Here is a 24448-nt window from a genome sequence, read left to right on the forward strand (position 1 = left end):
CCGGTCGTTTGTTCATTTGTATAGTTTGCGATCTCATCTACTCTTCTCACGAGGTTCATTTCTACAGACAGAGAGCGGCTGAGCAGATTGTTGACTCTATGCCCATGCACTACATATATTTTTGAGGTGTAGCTCTTGTTTTTGTAGCTTACTGCAGCATCAAAGCAACCAAGGCAGGACAGTTCTCCTCCGGGACTGTCTAGTGGGAGGTCAGGTGGATGCAACACCTTACCTGTGTCGAGGGCTTGAAATGTGTCCTCATTTATAATATTGACATCAGCCCCTGTGTCAATCTTAAATTGGACAGGAACAGATTCAACTTGGAGCAACACCGTCCATGCTTCAGACTTTTTTTCTTTTGCATCGCATATGGAGCCGAGAAAGTAGGAGGTCTGCTCCCCTTCCTGTGCTTCAGTGACCTCATTCACTGACCTGCTGCTGCGACATGCTCTGGCCCAATGCCCCATCTTGTGGCAGTTATGGCATTTAGCTTTTGAAGCTGGACATTTCTCCTCCCCTCTGTGTGGCAGCTTTCCACATCTTCCGCATTTCTTCACAGGTTCCCCCCATTTACTGTGTGCATTTGACTTGCCTGGTTTATGCTGTTGTCTCCAGTTTGGGTTTTTATTTCTGTGCCGCACCTCTTGAACCGCCGCCGCGTCCCCTTGCAGACTCACTTGTGCTGCGACCTCTTCTGCTTGCCGTACAGTCTGAACTGTGAGCGCCAAAGTTAAATCCGACATCAACTGTAGCCTGCGTGAGAGCTCTTTATCCTGGATCCCCACCACGATCCGGTCACGGATGTGCTCCTCTCTGGCCGCTCCGAAATCACAGTGCTCTGACAGTTCATATAGTGCTCGGATAAAGCTCTCTGCTTTCTCCCCTGTCCGCTGCACGCGCTGGTGAAAACACGCTCTTTCGTGGATCACATTCCGCCGCGGGAAAAAATAGTCGTCGAACTTCGCTAGGACGACCTCGATTTTGTCTCTGTCGCCCTCCTCGTTAAATGTAAACGACTTAAAAATATTCTCCGCTTCAGCGCCCATTGCATAGATGAGGCAGCTCACCTGCACCGTCCCCTCATCCTTGTTGAGTTTCGTGGCGATTCTGTATCGCTCAAAGCGCTGTCTCCAGTCCGGCCATTCAGTCGGCTTATCAAAGGGAAAGTTGGCGGGCGGATTAAATTTAGCCATTTCACTCAGTTCTTTGTCTTCTTACTCCGTATTCGACGTTGGTTCTGACCTGGTCACTTCTGACACCATGTGGAATGACGAGTGGCAATAGTTCGGTAGTTGGCAGCAGACACTTTTATTAACACTCCCCAGACACGCACATCAAACTAGACTGCCGTAGATCGCACTGTCGTAAATCGCACTGTCGCACAGTGTCGTGAACAAGCAATTCTGGTCTGCATCATTCATTACATGACACTTAGAAGATGTGGCAAATGGAAGAATTCGGAGTGAACGCATCTTTAGACAGCAACAAGACTTGCTGGCAAACGAGGAAGAGTGGCTTATGAGCCGGTTCTGACTTCCTCCAGCCGTCCTGTTGGACCTCTGCGGGCTTTTGGGCCCGGCGTTACAGAGGAGCACTCGGAGGAACCACGCGTGTCACCCGGTGCATCTGGCGCTCCGGTCCCCCCGGCGCATGCATCTAGCGCTCCGGTCCCCCCCCCGATGGGGCGCTGTAGCCTCACAACCTCGGATGGTTGTGAGGCTACAGCATTTATGGCGTCTGCCACCGTTTGCCGCTCACGTGCCTTTTTGGCATCAGTAATGCCCACACTGTGCCCTCCAAACAACACTTTTCTCCTCTTTTCCACCTCGCCAACAATAACTTCTACTTCACATTGAGTGAAGATACGTTTTTTTGATTTCCTCTCGGTGTTTGCCATGGTTTCGCAATAAATGAATATTCATTTGTGGGCGTTTCACGGACTATTTATGGACAAATATGGGCGTGTCACGAAGCCGCAAAAAGCTGCGCTGCATTTAGAATTGGTTGTGATTTATTAAGGGAAAGATGCGTAGGATGTGCGTGCGCACGGTTTTATAAATCCGAATATTTCTTTGCGTACGCACGTCCTATGTTTCATCCGTACGCCACTTCTGACGCAAATCCTACGCAAAGTTTTATAAATGAGGCCCCAGGTTTGGAAGTTAAATGCTGTTGCACCACTTAGTGTTTGTTATCACATCCATTTGTCAGATTTAATTTTTAAACATGACAAATAATACACAAAGATACTTTCCACTCTCATTTACGCTTCAAACAATGTTAAATGAACCCTTGTAATTAAATTCTGACATTTTATGGCCCACACACAGTTAGCTTCTGCTTAGATCCTTTGTTCGTGGCATCTTAATGAGGTTTGGTCTTTTTCTGTCTTTCTGCAATATATTTTCATTTCAGCTGGTCTCATGCTGGGACCCCCATTTTCATATAGTTGTTAATCGTGACCCACTTTCTAACCCAGCTAATGTTTTATTCTAAAAGAACCTTTGATCATACAGATTACACTTTTAGGAGAACATTTGCATTTCAAAGCACATTGACTGATTGGAAAGGACCACGGAAGCTGCATGCAGTTTTCTTGCCTAAGAAATATGTCACAAAAATGTTTGTTTTACATTTTTCTATATAATCTACAGACACTTGCAGCTCATGAAGAAGTCTACAAAAAATGTCACAGACTTATAATGACTTTTCTGATTTTTTTCTACAAGTTGGATGTTGGTCAAGGTTATCACCAACATCAAAGTGGTTTTGGTCGGTTTGGTTGTTTTTTACTTAGTCCGTCCTTAGCCTAGAAGTAAGTCTTTTTTCATAAATGTATTTATGATTTTTCCTTCCAGTTCAGTTAAAAATTTCAGCTTCTGGTATAAGAAATCCTTGACTCATGGTATCAGGGCACCACAATGAAGGCAGTTAAGACTGGTTCACAGTTTGAAAACTATTTAACGACAAATCTTCAGACCCGTGTTTCTTTGCCTCTTAAATCACCCAGTTTTTCCTGTCATTAACACGGGGATGTTGGTGTAGTACTAATGTTAGCACACGGGGTGTACACTGCAGTAGTACTTCTAAGTAATCCTGTAGTTGAGTTAGGAACTGTACTAATTTGAAAGACCTTCCAGGTTTTGACACTTGCAGAGTTTAAACAAGCTACTTTCCATCTATCCGTTTCCTAAACTGGCTTTGTTCCCAATCAGGGTCATGGGGTTGCCAGAGCCCATCCAGCTACTGTTGGGTAGATTGGGTACACCCATAGAAGGTATGTGTGAACGGGACCGAGTTAATGTGGTTTCACCTATAGAAAATGACTCTAAAAAAGATGTCAATTCAGTTGCCATTTTTTCACGATATGGACGCTGCCATGTTGGAATCAGAAATCATCATCATCAACATTTCTATGGCAATCCCTTTCACCAATCAGGAGTGAGCTTGTAGGAAGTGGACGCTCCTTCCACCTGAAATCGGGCTAGATGACATCTGCCATTCAAACGTTTCGATTATCTGACACAAGACCAGCTATTTTTATTGAGGCATCTGATTGGTCATTTTATAAATTGACTAACTTGCACTACAGCAAAAATATTTTCAATATTCGGATTAGCAAGAATATGTTAAAAAAAAAAGGTAGCGGAGCAAAAATGCTTATTCCATCATCCACATCCACATCCATCCATCCATCTTCCTCCGCTTATCCGGGACCGGGTCGCGGGGGCAGCAGACTGAGCAGAGATGCCCAGACTTCCCTCACCCCAGCCACTTCCTCCAGCTCCTCTGGGGGGACCCCGAGGCGTTCCCAGGCCAGCCGAGAGACGTAGTCTCTCCAGCGTGTCCTGGGTCTTCCCGGAGGCCTCCGCCCAGTGGGACATGCCCGGAACACCTCTCCAGGGAGGCGTCCAGGGGGCATCCGGACTAGATGCCCGAGCCACCTCAACTGGCTCCTTTCGATGTGGAGGAGAAGCGGTTCTACTCCGAGCTCCCCGCGGGTGACCGAGCTTCTCACCCTATCTCTAAGGGAGCGCCCAGCCACCCTACGGAGGAAGCTCATTTCAGCCGCTTGTATTCGGGACCTCGTTCTTTCGGTCATGACCCATAGCTCATGACCATATGTGAGTATTGGAACGTAGGTCGACCGGTAAATTGAGAGCTTTGCTTTTCGGCTCAGCTCTCTCTTCACCACAACGGACCGATAGAGCGACCGCATAACTACGCTTATTCTGACAAATAAAATGACTGAGTGATAGCTGTTTATTTCATAATAAAAGTCTGTGACGTTGAGTCAGCAGGTACTTCCTGTTTGGAATAAGGGGGGGGGGGGTCACTCAGTCCAGTTCTCAAATACAGCCAATGGTTACACCCTAGACAGTTTGCCAGTCCATCGCAGGGCAGCACACACACAACACATTCACCTAGCCGGGGCTCAATACGGCCGTCTCACTATGAGGCGAGAGTGCTAACCACTACACCACTGTGCAGCTTCAAGTTACCCAAACATTCCTGGTCAACAGCTAATACATTACATATTTAACTATTCATTATTTGTCCTATTAAGCCACTTTTGTTGTTTGGCTCATTTTACTTTGCTGTATTTCACCATTAGCTTCTGGCTGGCACTGCCTGGTCTGTTGCCCAGTAGCCGCAGCACATAAGTGGGAGCTCTTTTTTCTCTCCTAACAGCTGTTTCCTGCCTTGCACTTTGTTTTCCCTCAAAGGGGAGAAACTCCTTTTTTTCTGAATGGACTTGTTGTTTATTGTGCCCAGTGACTTCTGTTTAGTGGCACACAAAGCCAAATCCCTGCCTAATCTGTCGTGCTCTCTCCCTGGCGTGTGCGGTTTGGAAAACGCCACAGAGTGCAGTGAGGAGAGCTTACGAACTCCTGACCGAGTAGGACAGCGAGACATTACAGCGCTCCTACGCTGGAGAGGCCGGCGTGTGCGTGCGCATGCACGCAAGCAAGCGTATTCGCTTTGGAAGCGGACTCGACCTGCCATTCACAGCCCACTGACCTAACACGTTGCCAGAGCAACCACACCAGTTGGTCTGCTACGCCACATACCAGACAGACACATGTAGGAGAAATTATGGTTTGTCTGCAGTCAGACCTAATCCCAACATAACAAGGAAAGCCAGGGGGGCTGAGTTTCAGCTATCGAATGTCTCAGTGTCTTTAGGTCACACTCTAAAGGCTTAGGTAAAGAAACATGGATGGGTTACTGCTTTCATTTTTCATGCTCGGCCGTCACCTGGCTTTTAAGAGTTTGTGTTTATCCCAATCAGTCAAAAAGCGTATGATGCTTCAGCAATTATCTGAGAACATCTTACTTTTTTTTACTTTGGATAAAGATGGACTCACTTATTGAGCACGGGATTTTTTAATTCCTGTATTTTCTTATTATGTTGAGGTTCACGTAGCCAGATGTAAGCTGATACCAACATACTTTGGACAGATGTTACTGTCTAACTCACATTCTTTAGTCAGTTTGGGTCCTTCATGGTACTTTGTTGGACTTTTATTTGGGTTGTGTATCATTAGCGCTAATCCATATTTACAATTCATAAAAATTATTTATAGTCTCTACATCATAAATAGTAAAGTATTTCTTTAAAAAATACAAATTCTTAATCATAAACTTCACCAGGAGCTCTTATCAGAAATGTCTCCATAACACTTCAATACTTTGTAACACAGAGCTCCCTCACGATATGGCAGTTCACCTTTTTTAATGCAATTTTGGATGGGGTTTTTTCTCAGCACATTGTTTTTCTGCGTCCTAAGTGGCTAAAGACCACTGTCAATCAATTCCCCTCTGCGCTTTGTGCATGCGTTCAGCTTGCCAGACTTACAAAAGATTTTGATAGTTACCAGATCTTTGTTTCCATTCTATAATACTGGACTTATTATTCTACAAAGGTTTGAACTTTGAAGGTTTAAAAAAAAAAGAAAACTTTATGATGGTTGTTCCTAGTCATGACTAGACAAGCATGAAAAGGACCTTGCTTAAAAATGGACATGCAAGGAGATTGGACAGCCTGAATCATTTGGTGAACCCAGACACAGCAATGTGCTTACTAGAGCTCTTCTGTAGCTTCTCGATAGCACACATGCTAATTAACCTGACCCAAATTCGTATGTGGTTTATTAACACTAACACATTTGGGACTAAATGTATCTGATGCTAATGTGCATTTTTATGCTGATGATTAAGTTATTTTTTGCTGTGGATCAACTCTTGATCAGGCCATTGAATCCTTGCAGAAAGCCTTTGGTGCTGTCCAGCAATCTTTACTTCAACTAAAATTAGTTCTCAATGCTGATAAAACCAAGCTTATGTTGTTTTCTAATTGTAAGAAGATGCCTCATACAATTCCCACAGTGTCCACTCTTGAAAGAAACAACATAGAGGTGGTTCATGAGTATAAATACCTTGGTGTATTGATTGATGACTCCTCTCACTTTCAAACCTCATGTGGATAATCCTGTCAAGAAACAGAGACTAAAATTGAGTTTTTATTTTCGAAACAAGCTGTGTTTTTCGTTTGAAGTAAAGAAGCGACTTGTAGCTACGACTTTCCTCTCTGTGTTGGATTATGGAGACCTGTTTTACATGAATGCTTCAGCTCAATGTCTTCGAATGATTGACACGGTTTATCATTCTTCTCTGAGGTTCATTACTAACTGTAAAACAATGACACATCACTGTGAGTTGTATTCTCGAGTGGGTTGGCCTGCCCTGGCCATACGGAGGAGGATTCATTGGTACACTTTCATTTATAAGGCACTGCTTGGACTACTGCTGACCTCCTCTGTTCCTTACCGTCACAGAGAAGGGCTGATTCTTATTCTCTTCATTCACACGATCATGTGTTGCTCTCTGTTCCATTTGCCCGCACCGAACTGGGCAAAAAGGCTTTTGTCCACTCTGCATCTTATGCATGGAACATGTTGCAGAAGGACTGGAACTTGACAGAGTTGATTTCCTTGAATGCTTTTAAAGTTAAACTGAGAGGTCTCATGGCTGACTCCATAACATGCACTTGTTTTTCATAATCGGTTTGTTATTGCCTGTTATTTTGCTCTTTATATAATTTGCTCTTTATATAATTATGTAACTGTATTTTAGTCGCTGCTGCTGCTTGGCCAGGACTTCCTTGAAAAAGACTTTCCTGGTTAAAGAAAGGTTAAATAAAAATAAATAAAAAATCACACCTAAACATATTGATGACTGAATTTGCTGTACAACCAATCAGCAGAGGCAAACTGCAAAATTGCTAATTGCATTTGTGCAATTGCAGCATGTAGAATGAATGAGCATCAGAATATGAGTTTAGCTTTATTTAGCCTACATTGCTTTTAACTATTGAAAACTTGCCAACAGTTTTCAAACCAAACAGTTTTCCGATTGTGATGTTTTTACTTTAAATTTTGCTCTCAAATATTTGGTGAGTTTTATTCCCCAAAGGTTTTTAGCTTCATTAAAACATCATTCTCATGCACCAAATCCCTGAAAAGCCACAGTGGGTTAATATAAATTGATATAGGATCAGATTTCACCGTAACCTTAAAAGATTTGTAATGTTTGCAAAACTAACAAGTCACAAATAAATAGGAAACTCTGAGTATAATACATGGAAATCCTATTTTAATTTTTTGTTTTTAATGTTTTCATTGTTTTTTTAAGTATTAAAATGCCTTGAAAACACACCTGGAGTCAGTGTGAAAACCCCTTTGCCCTGTGCAGCTGGCTTTACGGATCACAGATGCAGAATGTGAATGCTGCGGTTGTTAACATGCTGACCCCACTGCCCGTTTGCATGACCTGCACGTGTGTCTTTGTATGTGTGACTGCAGGTGGTGGGTCTCTACCGCCTGTGCGGTTCTGCTGCTGTCAAGAAGGAGCTGCGTGAGGCGTTTGAACGAGACAGCCACGCTGTGGAGCTGAATGAGAGCGTGTACCCGGATATTAATGTCATCACAGGTAAGAACCTCACCTGCAGCAGGAAGCACAGGGCCAGGTGTTCCCCTCAGTTTAAACACACAGAGAAATTGCTTTTGTTAAAAAAATATTGTTTAGGAGGCTTTAGAGAGGTTGTTGCTGGTTGCTCCACATACTCATCACACCAACATTCCAGCTCTTTTCCACCAGAAAAGTATGAGAAGCAGCAAACCATCACATTACATTTCATCATTCTACTGTCAAGTCTAAAAACAAACTACCAATGAAACACTTTAAAATCCTTTTTTATGACTGTGCTTAGAATGAAATGTCTGATTTTCTTTAGTCAGAGCACCACATCCAGTTTGAGAACATCTTATATGCTACACAATTACCCATAATGCCTAGCAGATATTTTCACCTCCTATTAGCTTCATAGGTGGACACTTGCTTTTAAAGTTGAAGGAGATCCAGTGATAAAGGCTGAAGATGTTTTTCTCTTGACTCAAGGCATAGTAATAATTGAAATCAAATTACTCAACACAATCATAAATTAAACTTTATTCCAATAAAACAAATACAAAGCATTTAAACATGAATGAACTGACATATATAGAAAAAAGGCAAAGCAAACAGTAGAAGCAGCCTTTCCTCTTTTGGAGGAAAGTATTGATCCAATGGAGTGGACGACCTGTCTGAACTGGTGTGACCGGTGCAAATGGGTCAACAAATGTGCTCCCTGTGTGTGTGTGTATGTTGTTCTTAATAAAAGCATTCCAGCAGTCAACATATAGATCAATGCCTGAGGGGGGCAAAGGCCCACACATACTCTACCAGGTCAGGCCACGCCTCAGCCCACATTCAGGTCATTCTTTCTCCCTCAGGTTTGCGGTTGAGACATGCCGTCCTTTCATTTCGTCCAACAGCTCAATCTGAAGATGTGGGCATTGTCCGGAAAGCATTTAGATGCTTTCACTGCTTTTGCCTTCAAATGCAGCAGAAATGCAGCAGAAAAAGGACTTTTCAGTGTAACAGATGAGAAGGCCAGCAAAGCTGTAGCAAACGACTTGGGTCAGGATTTTTTTCCCCCGCCCACAAAAAAAAAAAAAGAAAAACAGGAGGAAGACCATGGAAACCCCTGGGCATTGTAGGAGCAGCTGTTGGTTTTAGGAAGAGGCCCCATATAGGCGTCGTCCTATCATGCTGGCTTTGATCGACGTGCATTTGCTTGGCAGGGCAAAGAACACAGTTAACAGTTGAGCGGGTTTGAAAAAAAAAAAGGGCCAGCAGCGGCGCGGGTTGTTGGTTTTTGCTGGCCGCCTACATTTGCACTGCGAAGCGAGGTTGCTGTGATGGATGGGGAAGCTGTTGAACATCTAACAGAGTTATTACAACAGCAGACCCACAACCAACACCTTCTATTAGCATTGAAAAGCTCATTTTTAGATCATTGAAGTATACAAACCTTTTCTTTCAAAATTGCTTGAGAGTTTTCACTCATTTTTGTTGCAATATTTTCCCAGAATACCAATTCCATCCTGTGATTCACCAACAAAACAAAGTTAGTACAGCCGACGTACAAGCTAAGAGGAGTGGAGTGTCACACGGCTAATTTAAAGCACAGGCAGTGAAAGGGATTACCCCAGAGGTCACAGTTCAACCCGAAGCTTGCAAAACACGCTCGGTGCATGGACCTAACATTGTTTCCAAGCCCTGATCTTTTGTTTCATATCGTCGTCCTACTTCAAATGTGGTTTTAACTTGATAATGAAAGCAAACAATGCTATCTTCATCAGCAACTGCTGATGTGGGTCAACAGAGTTTTTACCCACAACACGTGCTGCACAGAAAATAGACGATTTCTCCTAATCAGTCTTTTTTAAATTGTCTTTTATTCCTTTGTTCGGTATTTTTTTGCGTTGTCATGTTTCCAAGGAAGGTCACATGACCTCACAGCGATGGATGCAAGTGTTTGTGACGGTTTATCAAAAAATATTTTGTAGAGGAATGTGATGCTGTCGAGGCTTTGGATCCATATTTGCCCACAGCCAAGTGGGTCACAACGACCCGCTGGTATAGATTTCTGCCTGACCGGTCTTTTCCACTGCCCTGTGTTTCATGTTTTGCCCTCACACTCCTGACGCTTCTTCAGTGAAGACACGGAAAGTCATTAACAAGTGTGTCCCCCCCCCTCCTTTTTGTTGCCGAACAAACACAGATGCCATTTGGCTCACGCATGGACGATTAGCTGAACCCCGGGTCTGCGGGTGTCACTATATATTAAAGCCCAGGCCAGGAACCCAAAGCGAGCCGCCGGCCCTTCTGTGGGGAACCAGTGAGATCATTTCAGGCTGCATGAAAGTTGAAGCAAGCAGCACGTAAAGTCGAGTCACTTGACGGGGCCCGGACACACACCGGTCTTCTGCAGGCCCCCCGGTGCTGCGTGGGCGTGCTGGATGGCGGGGGGGGTGGGGGGGGTGGGGTGGGGTGCAGGACTGAGAACAAGCCCCTGTTTGTTCTCCAGGCGAAGGCCTGACTGCAGCACTGACAAGAGGAGTGACCCTTCGCTTTGTTTGAACAAGAGGTCAAAGGTAGAGCCGTGCCCCAGTGCATTATGTGCCTTGTAGTGTTTGGTGGCACATTTTGCTCCGTCTAAATAGTTCGATCGAGCCACCGTGGCTGGGATTTCGACACACAGAGCTGAGCGAGCCGCTCAAACGTGCACTCGGCGGGTGTTTGTCATCCTGGCTGTGAAGGATTGGGAGGCACCTGCAGGGGAAGCACACCTGTTCCCCCCACCTCCCAACACCTCCAGTGTGCGAGTAAGCACGTGTGCATCCCTCCTGGCTTTTCTGTATGAGCAGCCAGGACACAAAAGTAAACAACGCTGACTCATAGCAAGCTAATGATTTACACAAATAGCTGTGCCCAGTCACATACACAGACCAACCCTTTCTATTCAGAGAGCCCAAACATGTGGCTCATGTTATTCAAACTCCAAATCCAAACAGAAGAAATGGCTTGTTTGAGTTCAGCTTTAATGTAAAACAGTCCCGCTGTTGTTGGGTCTAGCTGCAGCTCGGTGAAGGTCAGAAAAGCTTCCAAGGACGACTTCACGCTCTGAAGAGAGGACAAGTGCAGCACAGTCTTTTGGAAAGACATGTGCAGAGATAAGGATGGAAACAGAAGGGCTGCTTCTTCTGCTAGTCGTCTTTTTTTGTTTTTGAAGTGTTTTGTTCATCTGATCTGAAGTTTTATTGTGATTCCTGAATGGTTTTGATCTCCAAATGTTAACACTTGGATTGCACGGCGGCACACACACAGTCACAATACTAATCTGAGAATTTGCAGCCCGACACTGAACTTCTTTCACACTCTAATCCAAAACTACAAAGCCTCTTATTCTCTCCTAGCGGTTAGAAAGGAAGGCCGGAAATGGGAGTTCGTCCTCACTCAAAACTAAAAAAAAATAAAAAGTTATTCATGTATTTTGAAGCATTCATTCAAAATAAAGTTCATTTTCTCAAGACCCTGACAGGTGATGGGCCTACAATGAGCTGAGAAACAGGCTGAATGGCATTAAGCCTTGGGCTCCTTTAAAAAGCAGAGCAGGGACTTAGAGGGATTAAAAAGTTAGCATGTTAAGGGGTGCCTAAGGAGATGTCTGTGGATTTAAACCCAACTGTGTTGTGGAAGGATAGAATTAGAAGGTTAGACAACGGAAAGGAACCAGCACAGGTGCAAAGGAGGCCATCCGCTAATGCAGAAGTGAGGAGTTCATATGCGTTTGTTTGAGGGTCACTATTTTAGACAGTTTTAGTGAGAACATCCTGACCTTGGTACTTTCGCTCAGAAGTTTTTTGTTTTGTTTTTGACTTTCAGTGATGCCGATGTGATGCATGTTAATGTTTGCTAAGGGGGGTTTTCTGAATGGAACCAGATTTAATGCCAACTTTAACGATTGGTCCCACATGCATCCGTCTTTATGGATAGTGTTCTTCTTCCTGAACACCTCTAAAGATGTAGCTTGGATGATTTCCAGCACTATTCTCCTCTGTGTCCAGTCTCAAAGGTGAATCCTCTTCATCTGTGCTCTGAAACACTGCAGGATGGTACAATCCAGTTACGTGACTGATCTCCTCGGGTAAAACCCGTTAGATAATTATCAGTTCATGGGATGTAGGAGTCTGGTGACCTTTTTGGTCATTTATTTTTTTAGGTTTTCTTGATGCCACTCATCAAATTAGTTTTTTTTTTTAAAGAATGGCATCATTTTAACTACTTTGATTTTCTGGTTCTTAACTACTTTTCTTTTAAATCATATAAAAAATAATTTTTTACATACTTTTTTCTATTTTGTTTATAACCTGATTCCAGGTTGTTTATGGTTCATTTCATTTCTTTAAAATTGTCTTTAAATCTTCTATTTTAGGCTTGTTTTTGTTAGACTGATATTGAAAGAAGCAAATGTGCCGTGTTTAGTTCAGAAGACAGAAATTTCCAGTCATCCATCTATCTTCATCGACTACTCCCGCGTGACAGAGGTCTTCAACATTGGCCACCCTATTGAGAAAACTTATTTCAGCTGCTAATACTGTGGTCACTCGTTTGCAGAGTTTTTGCGATAATTATCTTTCCTGGCACGCTGTGTTCTGCATTCCGATTAGCTGTAGACTGCTGCAGATTGATTAATCCACGCCTGGTCTCCTAAGTAGAATGCGTTCACTTTGCCAAATCTACATAAATCTTCGATCGGGAACAGATCCTTGGTTTCCGTCTACAATACTGGCCTTATTTTTCTAAGAATGTTTGGACTTTGAGAGAGAAAACGAGAGAGAAAAGTAGGAAAATGTTCATGTCGATCTGAGAAAAATGTATAAAGCGTTGTTAGCAGCTTTACCGTCCTAAAACACCTGTAATTATTGTAAAAATAAAGTAACATAAATCTTGGATCTTATTCATTTGGTTGTGAACATAGGTGAGGGTGGGAACATAAACCAGTGACCAGTAACCTTTCTGTTCCTTTTTCCCAACAATGGTTGGATACAGTCAATGCAGTTTCTACACTTGCCAGTCTCACACTCCGTCTTTCCCCTTACTAGTGAACCCCAAGATACTTAAGCTCCTCCTCTTGAGGCAGGAACTCTCCACTGGAGGAAAACCAGTGGAGAACCGTAGTTTCAACTAGGGGGTTATTTCAGCTGATTCCCTCTAAACTGCAAACTGTCCCAGTGCATCCTGAAGGAAAACATTATCTGTATAAAGCAGGGGTGAAATCCTGACATCCCCAAATTAAACCGCCTCCAAATTCTACAGATCAGATAAATAATCTTAAGGGTTTCAGTTTTCATGGAATTGAGTGTCTTCTTACTTTTTGTTGGACAGGTGTGCATTACTTTGGAGTGCACCCAATATTGCTAATTACACATCCCGCAGCCTTCTCTGAAAGCTGATCTGGCTTCATGCAGAGGGCAGAAAAAGAGCAGACGCTCTTCACAAGGAGCTGTCACGCTGACATGAAGCTTTTTTTTTAATCCCCCTTCTTTACTTTTGGTGAAAAGATACACTGGGATTTCAGAGACTGCAGACAAGTTGAGTGTGTGTTTTTTTTCTTTTGTCTGCACTGTGGGAGGCTAAAGTCACAGGTGCGACGGTGCTGCCGGAGACGTCGAGCCGCCTGGCGCTCTTGGCTACCGACCTGCGTCTGACTCATTTAGTTGTCTTGGCAGACGCCACAGGAAGTACTAAAGGTTGAAGCCAAAAGACTGATGCAGGATCGTTCTCTATTCTAAGGTGTGACACAGCATCACTCCTGCCCTACTCAGTAATTGTGTGTTCTCTCCAACACTGCAGGAGTACTGAAGGACTACCTGCGTGAGCTGCCCTTCCCCCTGATAAACAAGCCTCTGTACGAAGCCGTGCTGGAGTCCATGGCCACCAAGCCGCTGAAGATGGGAGCAGCGGGCTGCGAGATCGAGCAGGCCGACTCAGAGCACACCGTCAGCCTACTGGAGCACCTGCCGGAGGTGGAGAGGGTGAGGAAGTGATGGAAGACTAAATTACCGTCAGAACGGGCTGAGCGTGGCCTGGATGAGGGTGATGCTAAAGTCGAGGATTAGTGCTGCTTGAGTGGAAGTGCGTAGGGTTTTAGTTGGGAGTGATAATTGTGGTGCTGTCCAGTCTGAAAATCTCTCAGGCTCTCATTTTCACTGACGTACTTTTAAGACAAACAGGAAAATCTGCAAACTAAAGCTACTTTACAAACACCTACTGCTTGTGGATTTGATGCCTTAGACGCATGCAGCCACACAAGGGTCGACCCACAGCGGGGCTGCAGGTATTTGGGTCGGTGGATCGTAAACCTGCTGTTCCCTTGAGGTACACCAGTCGTTAGTAAGGTAAAGGAGTACCGCAGGACTGTTGTTTAAGTATTTGCTAAGACCTGTCGCTTGCAACATAGCTGGAGAAAAAATGGGCATGAACATCTTTACAGGCTCAATGAGTTGTCTACAATCTTTACAATTCATTCAGACCACATTCCCATTTTTCACCAATAGACAGCCCTTTCCATCCCTAAAGGGAATAGTTCCAAAGGCATAAGGTCATGCTGCTGTTTGTCTCACTTTAATGGAATAATATTAACACATTGCCATATTAAGCCTTCAACAGTTTCCTGCACTGTTGTCCCTTATAACAAAAATACGTGAAATCTGTATATTTTGACCAAAAAATCCCTCCTCTTGATGTTGCATAACATGTTTCTTTATGCGACTGCAGGAGGATCTTCTGCAGCTACTAATCATGGTAATGACATGTCTTTTTTTTGTGTTCGTGTGTGTCTGTCTCAGATGACTCTGCGGACGCTTCTCAACCACTTGAAGCGTGTGGCGTCCCACCAAGACGTGAACAAGATGACGTGCCAGAACCTGGCCGTGTGTTTCGGCCCAGTTCTGCTCAGCCAACGTCAGGAGGCGTCCTGCCACACCAACCGCGTTTTCATCGACTCGGAGGAGCTGGCGAGCGCTTTGCACTTCAAAAAACACATCGAAGTATTGCACTACCTGCTGCAGCTCTGGCCAGGTAAATGTTTTTTTTTTTTGTGTCACTGCAGTCGAGTCATGCGCCGTTTCTTTAAATGGGTCTGCGGTCCAGCTCCACAAAGGACCGCTAAGGGCTGCTTTGATCCTTGAGGTTGTAGTTAGGCACAAGATCAGCAAGATGGCCGCCATCTGTTAGCTCCCCAGAGATGAGCCTCACACCACAAATGTTTGATGATGGCGGTTCCAGCCAAAGCCTCAACGTAAACCAAATGCAGGAGGCGTGGCTCTCCTGTCCTGAGATAGGTGACTCACTGAGTCCACGCTGTGCTGGTCATCTGTGTGCACGGCTACCATGAGACAGAAAGCAGACCAATACAGATGAAGAGGATTGATCACTGCAATTTTCTTCACAGCTTCTCATCTTCCAGGCCTTAGTTTTTTATTATTTTTAGTAAATCCAACCTTTAAAAGAGACTTTATCTCATTTAAACAAACGCCGTCTGAGGCTCCCCTGCGACTTCATCCACAGCTCCTCACTCTGGTCAGGTCTCTAAATTTAACTGCAGCGTTCAACTCCCACTCTGGACCAGTTCTGTGCAAACCGCATTAGAAAAAAAAAAGCAACCACTGCAGAAAAAACAGAAGTTATTTTCAAACTCCACAGGACCCATTTCTTTTTCTGCCCTCTCACTGCCTGTAATGATGCCGGCCAAGCTTTCCTTCCAGGTCCAGACCTTTTCTTTACACCCTTAGTGGCACCTTCATCCCGTCTTCCTCACACAGCGCTGGACTGCCGGACTATAATTAAAGACATTCCACTCTTAACCTTGCCCTGCAGCCCCCAGAGCTTCACCCTAACATTTCACAATCATTATGGGATATTTTCAGCCCTCACTTCACTCCTTCTCACTCACATACCAAGCCCCACAATGCATTGTTTCTCAGCCACACACCTTGGACATCCGAGGACTGCTGGAGGAAAGAAAAACAGACACTGTCTGCAGGAAGTGTGTCAAAGACGCCAGAAGAGTTGGCAGTTTTGGTCTTATTTTGGATAAGCTATTATATAAAAGGAAACTAACTGCAAGTTTTAAAATCCATTTTTGACAGGGTTTGCTGTTTTTAGAAGCATGGAGATGTGTAGAATGTGGAGGATTAAAAGAAAACACAGAAAAATATCATTTTAAGTGTTGAATGAGGGTTTATGATCAGCAGTTATGGATGCTGCATTTCCTAGCTTAGAAGAAAAGCAGTAGACTTCAGAAACTTTAATCTGATGCAAGCAAACGAGAGGGCAAAAACACTGAACACACAGTGGAATTGCATGTACATTAGCAACTAGTGATACCTAAATGTTTCCAAAGCTATTCATTCATCACAAAGACAAAAATGATGAACCCAAACCAATGAGCAGCAGGTGAGAATAGTGCAAAAGTGGAACAAGTGGCAGCAAAAACAAGCAGATGTCAGGCTGCTGTGTCTGAATTCCCTCCCTATTTCCTCCATTAGATTTCTATGCAATTCAGAATTGTGTACTACTTTTCTTTTTTTTAAATGGCAAATATAACATCATCCATTTGCTGAAGTAAATACCCAAAACATTAACATTTTACAAAGAATATTTATGAATATGCTTTGTTCTAATGATGAAAACTTGGTAATTTATAAAAAATAAATGTAAATCCATTTTGTTTTATGGAAAAATTATTCAAGCGCAATGCATTGTGGTTTATAGTCGTTAATCAAGTGAGCCTCGATCCACACTATTTCTTTTTTGCAAAGTATTCTGGGAAATTTCCAAGGCATTGGACTTTGGAAGTGGGGATTCGGACACCTAAACAAAATAGCGAACACGCTAAATAGTGAATAGTGAAAGGAAAACCAACAATGAGCTATACTGATTTAAGAAAACATTTTAAAGTTAAAAAACTTAAACCTCCACTTAAACCTGATGCAGTACAAACTACGTGTACATTTATCTAAAGTTGTACAAAACGGGTACATTTGTTCTCGGAGTAGTTTTTTCTGTACCATACTTTAACTTTTACTTCAGTGGATTTATTTTAATAAACCTGTACTGTGTTTCAGTTACAATAGACGACCCATAAGTGCATAAAAAGGTGAAATTGGTACGGGCCGGTGTGAAACTAGTCAGTGTTTTACAGTAAAACCACACGCTATGCATCAGTGCAACGAAGTTTAGCTGAAATGTGAACAGATGTTTAAAGAAGCAATGATCTGGTGTGTAATGTTTGTAAATCAGCAGTAATGTGTGGGTTTACTGGGAAAACAAAAGGCTGCATTGTTGCATATTAGTGAGAAGCATCCATGTGTTTTTAGCCCAACAAGTACTTGTAAAATGGCCGGAAACAGTCGGAAGTTCATCTTATTTATTTATGATACGATTTCAGCTTCTGCAAATAAGTTTTAGGCTGTAAACACAAGTCAGTAACAGTTACATAACACTGTAAGGAGAATAAATGTATATTTAAAAAAGTGTGTTTTGTCAAAACACATGACTTAACCTGGCTTCTATGTCTTTATTCCTGCCATCGGTGAATAATGTCTGTAATGAAATAACACTTAAGTAACACTCTCTGTGAACTGAGGATCACTTCTGTTTGTTTCAACTAATGATTCCTGGAGTCTGTAGCCTCAGGCAGGCTGGAAGGTGTGCAAACACTGCACATAAAAACCACATCAGTGATGAACTGACTGAACATGAGCCAACGACTCCGTATTCATCTCAGCCCTGAGTGAAAATGTGCCATTTGGAGAAAGCTCATACAGAATCTCTAAAGGTTATGCTTTAGCAGATTAAAAAGACTCCATATAAATGTGGTTTGCTTTTTATGTTCTTTTTGAGCGTGATTTATTGCCTTAACCGTTTTTTTTTTGTGGTTTTTTTATGCCCCCCCCCCCTCCATTCCAGTAAGGGAGATCTGACAGGGACAAGCGTAGGTACACAGAGATGAAGGCACGCAGGTAACAGGACTGTGCTGGAGTGCTCCGTTTCCCTTTCCACTGCTCAGTCAGATTCTATAACCACCAATCAGGCTTTCCCTTAAACAAATGTTTGCAGAGAAACAAAGATGGCAGCAAATCCCTCTCTCTGTGCGGTGGTGTGAAGTAGGAGAGCTTCTGCATCGGCATGTCCATTCACCTCATGATCCTGCAGCTTCATTTAGAGGAAAAAAAAACAGACTTTTCCTGTGACCGCATGTTTGGTCATGACTCGCGGAAATGAAAAATGTGGCATAAATATTCAACATTTATATGTATGTATCCATTGCTTTGTTATAGTAATTAGTTACATTTCCTCACTACTGAATCCAAAAAATAACTAGTAGCTCAATTACTCTTTAATGAAAGTAACTAGATAAATATTTGCGTTACTGTTAGTCAAAATTTTCATTATTTCTTTAATCAATTTTCACAAATAAGTTTAACAAGAAGGATGGAAACGTACTTCAATATAACCTTAAATAGTCACTACATATCAACAGGCAACTGGACAAGTAAATTACTGGAAGTCATTTGTCCAAGCAAACATGCAAATAACATAACGTTCATGTGTATTGTTGTGAAGTTAAATAACTGGTGTGGAATACTGAGTTTAGGTGACCCCCGTGACCTTCAGATAACAGAGACATCACTTAAAGCATTTTTTCTAACTGAATGAATAAAACTAACTTGATCAGATGCTGACTGCTTGGTTGTTGGGCAGAGGATTTGCTTTAAAGCTCCGTTGTGTTCAGACACCTTCGTTTGAAACCTTCAATTTTTATTATAACTCCCTTTAACGTGTTTCTGTTTATAGCGTAGTTATATGTAATTAATAATTTCTCTCTGCTGTCTTGTTTTTTCTCCAGTCGTGGATGCTCTTGACCCTGCAGTCTCCGCCGCTCCTGCGGTTTCTGACCTGCTGTCAGCTCCTCCTTTGCGGCGGAGAAAAGAGCGCCCCCAGGTTCTAAATCTCACCGAAGCGGAGATGGCGGGCGTTCTACGGCCCAAACCGGGACGACTCGACAGCCCGAGCAACCGCTACGCCGGTGACTGGAGCGGCTGTGGGGAGAGCTACTTCCCCTCGGAAATGCAGTTGCCTCCTAATAAAGAGGAGGCGGACTACGATGACGTACCCTCTGAGGACGTGGAGGAGGCGGAGGAGGTCCAAGAAAAACAGGAGGAAGCAGTAGAGGAAGACCAAGAGGAGAACATCTCGAAGGAGCCACTTCAGAGAGAAGAAGAGGTCACAAAGGAGGAGGAAACAGTGAGAGGAGAGGAGAATGAGGAGAAGGAGGGAGAGGATGAAGGCTCAAACAAGAGGCAGCCATTAAAGGAGGAGGAGCAGAGGCTAGAGGAGAGGTTGTACAGCCACATCCTGCCACCCCGGCTGCCTAAGGAGCACGCCTACCAGGCGTACATGAAAATCCAGGACATCAGTCCTGTGCTGAACAACAGGGTGAACCTGAGAGACCTGCAGGAGAGCATCGACACCCTGATAGGAAACCTGGAGCGAGAGCTCAACAAGAACAAACTCAATTTTGGATACTGACTCCCACACCGTCACGCACACAGCATATCCACTCCTGAAGCCTGATGAGGTCTGGGCAGATCTTCACCCAATCTAGGTGCTTCTGAACAGAGCCACACTGTTTCCATGGTAATCCGTGGCAGTGCGACATGCGTTGCTGCTGTGAAAACCTACAAGATGAGATGACAAGAATGAAAAATGGGGTTTTTGTTCCTAAACCACAGACATTCCGTTATTTTTATCCTTGGCTGTCTTCACGTTGTTGTTGATTTGCGTCAGTGCAGCTTTGTGCTCCTTCTTGTTATTGTTGCTTCTCTTCTTATTAGAAGAACCCATTGACCCTCTGGGGGTTTAAAAGGTGCCTTAATTTTGTGAAGGTGGTACGTTCAAAGGAAAATCCACTCTGAAACTAAATGTGTCACCCTCCTGTGAGTAATAGAAAACCAAAGGGCTTCCGAAGAGCTCCGCTTATTGATCTTTTTCCAAGTAGGAATTCAAAGTCAGTGCCGTTTTCTTCTATTAAACTGAGCGTTGCGTTGTTTTGTAATATTCAACATTTATTGTCACACGTTTGTGCTTTCGCCTGTTACAAAAGGAGGAAACCTAACATTCAGGACATTTTAACTCTGCAAAAACAATAAGCAGAGAAATCTCCAGACATTCTTGTCAGCTTGTTCTGGTTATGACGCCAAACGTTCCGATAGTGAATGAACCAATGCTTTGTTTTTGTTGGGTTTCATTTAATCCATTTTTTGAGCAATTTGATCTTTTTATTTAAAAGAATAATGAGAAATGCCAACACTAAATAAAAAAACAAAGGATTTTTGTTGTAATTTAAGACGACACCAAAGTAAAATGGAGCCAACTTGCTTGTTTAATGAGCAGTACAGTCAGTACTTGGTAATCCAGCCTGGTACTTCTGTCTTCTAACACGTGTAAAGTGTTCCGTTTAGCTCAGTGCTCCCTTGTTTTTGCAGGAGTTGTGTTTTAAAAAATAACCTACGCCAGGCGAAAACCAAGAAGTACGATTCTAGATGTTTTAATGCTATAAAACTCCTTACCACACATATCAGACATTTTTCTCAGACAGACTTCAGAATGTTATCTTTTCTCCATCTAGTTGAAACCCTCAAAGTTCAAACTTTTGAATAAAATTAAGTAAAAAGCATCTGCTTGCTATCAAAGATTTATGTCAATTTGACAAACTGAAGGCATTCTGTTTGGGAGACACAGCATAGAGGCGATTGATTGACAGTGGTCTACAGCCAATTAGGATGCAGAACACAATGCACTAAATAGATAAAAAAAAAAAAACAAATTGCACAAATAAACCTGCGAAAGGTGAACTGCGACATAGCGAGGGACTACTTTACACATTTCAAGTGGTTTGCTTTCTGATTCCTCATCCTCTATTCAATTTTCCTTTGTTTTTCTTTACATATTAACATAATTCTGGATTCTTGTGGAAATATAATAAACTAGCTGTCCTTCCTGTTTTCCACAGTCCACCACCTGATTAACAAACAGAATAGAGGAACTAAAGTAAAGGTTGTAGAGGTCAGGTACCCATGCTGCTATTCCTCTACTGTTTCCTCACACATCATTCAACCAGGTGTTGACTGTGACCTGCCAAGACTTTGGGCGGATTTTTCTTTCAGGGTGGATTTCCTTTTTGAGGCAGTGGAGAGCTTTTCTATTAAGTTTAAAAATGAAATATTGTACAACAAAAATGCACTTATTTGGCAGATAATTCTTTTAGAGAGTTACTTTAGTGGAAGCGATAAACTGAAGTTTTGCTCTGATGTCCACATTCAAATAGAAACAATTGAAACCTCCTATAAAGCATGAGATTTTTGCTTTGTCCATTGTTTTTTTACAGTGATGTGACGACGAGCCGCGGCATTAGCACCTGTGAAAAAGTTGATGTAAACTGAAAAGCTTAAGTTGCATTGAGTATTTTCTTTTGGATAAATTCACTCCTTCAGTTTCCTCTTCAAAGGCAATGAGAATACTAAAAAATTGGAATTTATGTTCGTCAAGGAGTTAAGCTGAGCTAATTGAGATAAAGGATCGATTAACTGAGCATAGCTTGGTAAGGAACAAAGAGAAGAAATCTAAACAAAACAACAAAAAATAATTTGCACAAACAATCGGTATATAGATTTAAAAAAAAACACGAGTATAATCATCAGTTCTTGTTTAAAAACATTGAAGCACACCCTTTACCCTGTGCTACAATAAGTTAGCTCAAATGTGGGATTACTCTTCTCATGTACAGTAAGAAAAAATAAGCTAGAGGTTCCAACATTTCACCAACATTCAAAACAGTGAAACACAAAATGTGAAGCGCATTTGATTTGTATCTAAGCGAGCGCCTCACTGAGGTACTTTCACTTAGCTAGCTGCCTAAATCGACAAAGGATGTTTTCAGGCGTTCCAGGGATTCAGATTGATCAGTATTTAACCCTATATGTATATGGATGTAACTATATATATATTTATATATATATATATATATATATATAAATGTATTCGGAGTATATTACTTTTACCGCTACAATTTCAGTCGGTGTTTTTTAATTTGTAAAGACTAAAGTGTTGACTTGTAGCATTAGTGGCTTGTCTGAACACATGTTGTTGTGCTGAACTAAACGTACACCTTTAGTTGTAAAAAAAAAAATACGATAACCGTGCTGTTTCAGAAAAAAAAGTGATATTTTTGTTATACTGTGTACATATTGGACATGGTTTTGTGTCTCTGGTGGACTCAGCCATGTTTCTGACTTTTGGTGTGTGCGTGTGTGTGTTTTTTTAAGGTACTGAACGTTGCATGGTCAAAAGCTTTATGGACCTAAGCAAGGCTCTACTCATCTGCCTTTGTGTTTCATATTTATGTGTAAAATAAGACTATTTTGTAATGTATGCTCCTTTGTTCAACCCCTCGTTCCTTCAATAAAGAGATGAATGCATTTTTTAAGGCTTTGTGTTTTGTAAAATATAGAAATGATATGATAATACTTTTGTGGTGACATGATACTGCGTGGTTTTTAAAAGCTTTATTCAAAATACTAAAATTGGGAAAAATAAAAAGTTATCATCATAATTCTCTGTATAGATCTAAAACTTAACCTCTAACCTTACATTTTTATATACACTACTCACCTTAAGTTAGGGTTATAGTGCAACACTGCTTGTTTCACTTCACAGATTTTCAGGATAGGGAAGCAACCTCAGAAACCAAGAAACCTCATTTTGTGTTTCCTCATAATGGTCTCACTGTGTACAGTGTCTCTCTTGTTGGTGCCAAAACAAAAACAAAAAGGTAAAAGAAAAACCTTTTCAGTGGAGCGTCTATTTTAACATTCTGTGGCTATCAAAATCGAATTTTGCCAGTAAGTCGTTCCCAGTTTATCATACAAACAGCCACGAACACACAATGTCACTTAACTGAAGAGCAGCGCCACATGGTCATAGTGCACCTTCGGGTTGGTAGTAGGAAGTCAGGTGTTACAGGTGAACTTGGTGAGTCTCAAAGTGGCATCAGCACACTTGCATCAAAACACAGAACTACTGGGAGAGTTTGTGATGGACTCAGGAGGGGACAGACCCCAACCATGACCGGTAAAAAAGGACCTTAGTACTCAGGCATGGGTTAGCAAACACCACACAGCTGTAGGCCCATTTACCATATGAGAGGGGTACCGGGGTTTCCAGAAAAACCATTTGAAACCAACTCCACCGCTCTGACTTGATGCAAGACGACCGTTGCAGGGGACTCCACTGACACCAAGATACAACCGTGAACACTTGTAGAAGACCATGTAACCTGGACAACGCAGCAATGATCTACTGTCCTGTTCGCTAAAAAGAGTCAGGTCACATCGCACAGAAATCTTCATCATCGTTGCTGGAGAAGGCGAGGTGAGCAATACGCTGAGTTTAAGTGAAGGAGGTGCAAGAGTCCGGGCAGGCATCACCAGTTAGCCAAAAAAAACACATTTTGGTTCTTGTAGGTTGCCCAGTCACTGCAGGTTCTTACCTCGGAGACACCAACCATCATCATCCCCCAATCCACCAGCACACCGCCAACTTTCTGTTCATGGATGATAATGCTCCACCACATGTTGTCAGAATTGTCACAGCTCGACTTCAGAAAGTGAAAGTGTCTCATATGGTTTGACCAATAATGTCCGCTGACCTGAACCCCATAGAGCACATCTGTGACCAGCTGAAGCAGAGAACGGAGGATTGTACCCCGCTACCAAGTGATCCGGCTGAACTACATGTAGCACTTGTTGAAGAGTGGAACACATTGCCTCAGAACAACATCATGAGGCGGTAAGGAGCATCAGATGTCACCGTCAAGCTGTCATTGCAGAAAATGGTGGAGATCCCCGCCATTTACGTGGTCAATTTTTGATTTTTGGGGTTGTTTTTATTATTAAATTTTGAGGTAAAAAGAATCAAACTAGTCAAAATGTTGTTTCTTCTCAGTCATTATTAGTAATGTTAACGAGAAACTTACCGGTAAATGTATTTCAATAAAATTTAGAACAAATCATAGAAGCATACATGTAAATAACAAAATACCTAATTTATGGTGTGTAGTCTAGATCTTTCTTGCAATGTATGGACCCCTTGGTTTTATCTTAGTCCATACTAAAGATGCAAAAACAAAAAAGTGATATAAATACTTGTTTTTGTATTTCCTTCTTTGACCTCTAGAGGAAAATTTAACCTGTGACACAAAAAGCCCTGTTTTACAACATACAAGCATCATTCCTGAAGCAGCAGCAGCAGAAGAAAATACTTTGAGAAAAGTAAGAAGCTGCAAGAAATACAGAAATATTTACAGTTGATGGAGGAGCAACTATATTTGTGTTGATGTGCAAAGAGAAACCTCTAAAAAGCGTAACAAGTTATT

General features: G+C 42.4%; 1 protein-coding gene across 3 annotated transcripts in view; it reads left to right on the forward strand.

The window, feature by feature from the left end:
- The window catches only part of syde2 (synapse defective 1, Rho GTPase, homolog 2 (C. elegans)), a 53343-nt gene extending 30850 nt beyond the window's left edge, over positions 1-22493 (forward strand). For 2 of the 3 annotated variants that reach the window (XM_023954339.2, XM_023954337.2), the window contains exons 5-8: positions 7866-7992; positions 13804-13985; positions 14799-15030; positions 18863-22493. In XM_023954339.2, the coding sequence (XP_023810107.1) occupies positions 7866-7992; positions 13804-13985; positions 14799-15030; positions 18863-19545 (1224 nt within the window). In that variant the 3' untranslated portion in view covers positions 19546-22493. Of the gene's footprint in view, positions 1-7865; positions 7993-13803; positions 13986-14798; positions 15031-17922; positions 17976-18862 lie in introns of all 3 variants that reach the window. The other variant, XM_023954338.2, reaches the window with a different exon arrangement.
- The last annotated feature ends 1955 nt before the right edge of the window (positions 22494-24448 follow it).

The sequence above is a fragment of the Oryzias latipes genome, chromosome 4 (assembly GCF_053564925.1).
Source record: "Oryzias latipes strain Hd-rR chromosome 4, Olatipes_Hd-rR_3.1".
NCBI classification, from domain to species: Eukaryota; Metazoa; Chordata; class Actinopteri; order Beloniformes; family Adrianichthyidae; genus Oryzias; species Oryzias latipes.